Source organism: Tupaia chinensis, unplaced genomic scaffold (genome assembly GCF_000334495.1).
Source record: "Tupaia chinensis unplaced genomic scaffold, TupChi_1.0 Scaffold000211_1, whole genome shotgun sequence".
NCBI lineage: Eukaryota > Metazoa > Chordata > Mammalia > Scandentia > Tupaiidae > Tupaia > Tupaia belangeri.
In genome coordinates, this window is record NW_006159686.1 from 842,227 (window position 1) to 844,226 (window position 2,000).

A 2,000-nucleotide genomic window follows, 5' to 3' on the forward strand; every position below is an offset into this window, starting at 1 on the left:
GGCGGCGTTCTGCACAGGGGGCCCCGTGGAGTGGTCGTACTGCTGCTGGCTCTGCTTCTGCCCAGCGAGCTGCGCTGCCTGGGGGGCGGGCGGCATGCCTCCTGCAACACAGGGACCCGCCGGGTCAGAGCAGGCCTTCCTGCCCAAGACAGGCGGGCGAGTTCCGTCAGAGCTGACGGCCATCGAGCACCGGGACAGGGAGGAGAGCCGACTGAGCAAGATGAGTGTGGCGTCCTCACGGTCCAGGCCTGCGGCATGCAGGTCCCACGGCGGGAACTGGCGAGAGGCTCAGGGACAGGGTGCTGTACGGCTCATGTCAGTCAGACGGCCCCGCTGGCCATGGGGTGGGGACCATCCCCACACGCCCCTGCCCACGCGGTCACCCAGCCTCCCCGAGCGCGGCGCCTGTCCTGGCCAGCGCCGAGCTTACCTTGCGCCGTCGGCATGAGCTGCTGAAGAGGGACCCCCGTGCTCACGGCCGGGTGCTGGAGAACCACCCCATGGTGACCCATGTCCAGGCGGGGCCGCTTAGACTGCTCTAGAACGAGGTTCAGAACAGGCACCGTTCACGGAGGGGCAGGCCCAGAGCCGCGGGGGGAGAACCTTATCTTTATACGCGAAACAGGGAGGCCTCTCCGGGTGTGGCCCGCAGCCGAGCGCCAAGCGGCCAGGTGGCACGCCTGTGTCTCCCCTTAGAAACCTGCCAACATGAGCGGGGCTGGGAGGTCCCGCCTCAGGCTCCGGCGAAGCAGGACGGGGCAGGGCAGCCAGACACATCCCAACCAAGGCCCCGTGAGAACCAGAGGCTCTGCACCCCTCCATCTGACCGAGACGGACAAAAAAAAACCAGGCTGGGAGTGCTGGCGCGCCCGTGGTGGCGGGAACTGGCCCTTCTCTCTGGAGGGCCACCTGGCCAGCATGCCAGACGCCATCGGTGCCTCACGTGCAGACGCCGCCCAGGGCATCTCGTTCCAGGATGAGCTGGAGAACAGGCGGGGGCACACGGCCTCCCCAACCCTCTGCCTACCGAGACACGGCGATGCCGCCTGGACACTGCAAGGCTCTGACGGCCAGGGAGTCAGCACAGCAGGGAGCACCTCGCACCAGCGAGAACGAGGCATCTGATCTGGAAAGTCTAGGTTTTCCGAAGGACCTAACAGCACGTGGTGAGTTTCCAGTGACACCCAGGACCGCTCATGTGTGGCCAGGAGAATGACGTGAGAACACAGATGGGCAGCTGCCACAGGGTGAGCAGGGGACGCAAGCCGCACCCCGTGGACCTGTCCGACCTTCCAGGGAAACGTGACCGAGCTCAAGGCTGAGAGCTGAAGTCACTTCAGGGAACGACACCTCCAAGGACAGGCCCTTGTACACTGCTGTCCCCGTGACGCACAGGAAATCCACGTGGGCACAGCCGTCCGGCCGACACTGACGTGCGCGCGTGCATCCCCATAAACACTGCTCAGCGCAGTCCCACAGAAGCCGCCACCTCCGCCATGTGGAACCCGCAGCACCACGGTGTGGCCACCGCCCGAGGGCACGGATGCCGAACGTACCTGCAGGTGGCATCGCCTGCGGCCTCTTCGCTGGGTCTGCATCTGCGCTGCCTCCGGCCCCCGCCACCAGGCCCCCGGTGAGGGCTTGCTGCTGGAAGACAAGGGAGCATGAGCCCCGATGGCGGGCAGTACCCGAATGCACAGAAGCTAAGACGCCCTGACTTCCCCAGCCTTAAGCGAAAGGCATCTACCTACTGCCCTCGAATCTGCACGTACAACTGTGCTTATACAGAGTAAGCGCTGGCAAGTTCTCGCCTCTGGAGGGGAAGCAGGACCTATGAAAGACGTGTCAGCCCTCTCTACATGTAACCCCAAGCCAATGCACCTGGGGACCGGCTACACGGCGAGTGCTGACACGGGGCCGGGGCCGGAGCTGGAGCCGGGACGGTCGTTCCAGCTCCGAGTGCAGCCAGTGGCAGGGGGGTCCCGCCGCCCGGCCCCCCC

At 66.0% G+C, this 2,000-nt stretch overlaps 1 protein-coding gene across 1 annotated transcript in view; it reads right to left on the reverse strand.

Moving 5' to 3' along the window:
* EP400 (E1A binding protein p400) overlaps window positions 1-2,000 on the reverse strand; it is a 95,534-nt gene that overhangs the window by 81,890 nt on the left and 11,644 nt on the right. Inside the window, 3 exon segments of the mRNA XM_027771374.1 lie at window positions 1-101; window positions 431-538; window positions 1,557-1,647. The exon segment at window positions 1-101 is cut by the window's left edge and continues 21 nt beyond it. Of these exon segments, the coding sequence (XP_027627175.1) occupies window positions 1-101; window positions 431-538; window positions 1,557-1,647 (300 nt within the window).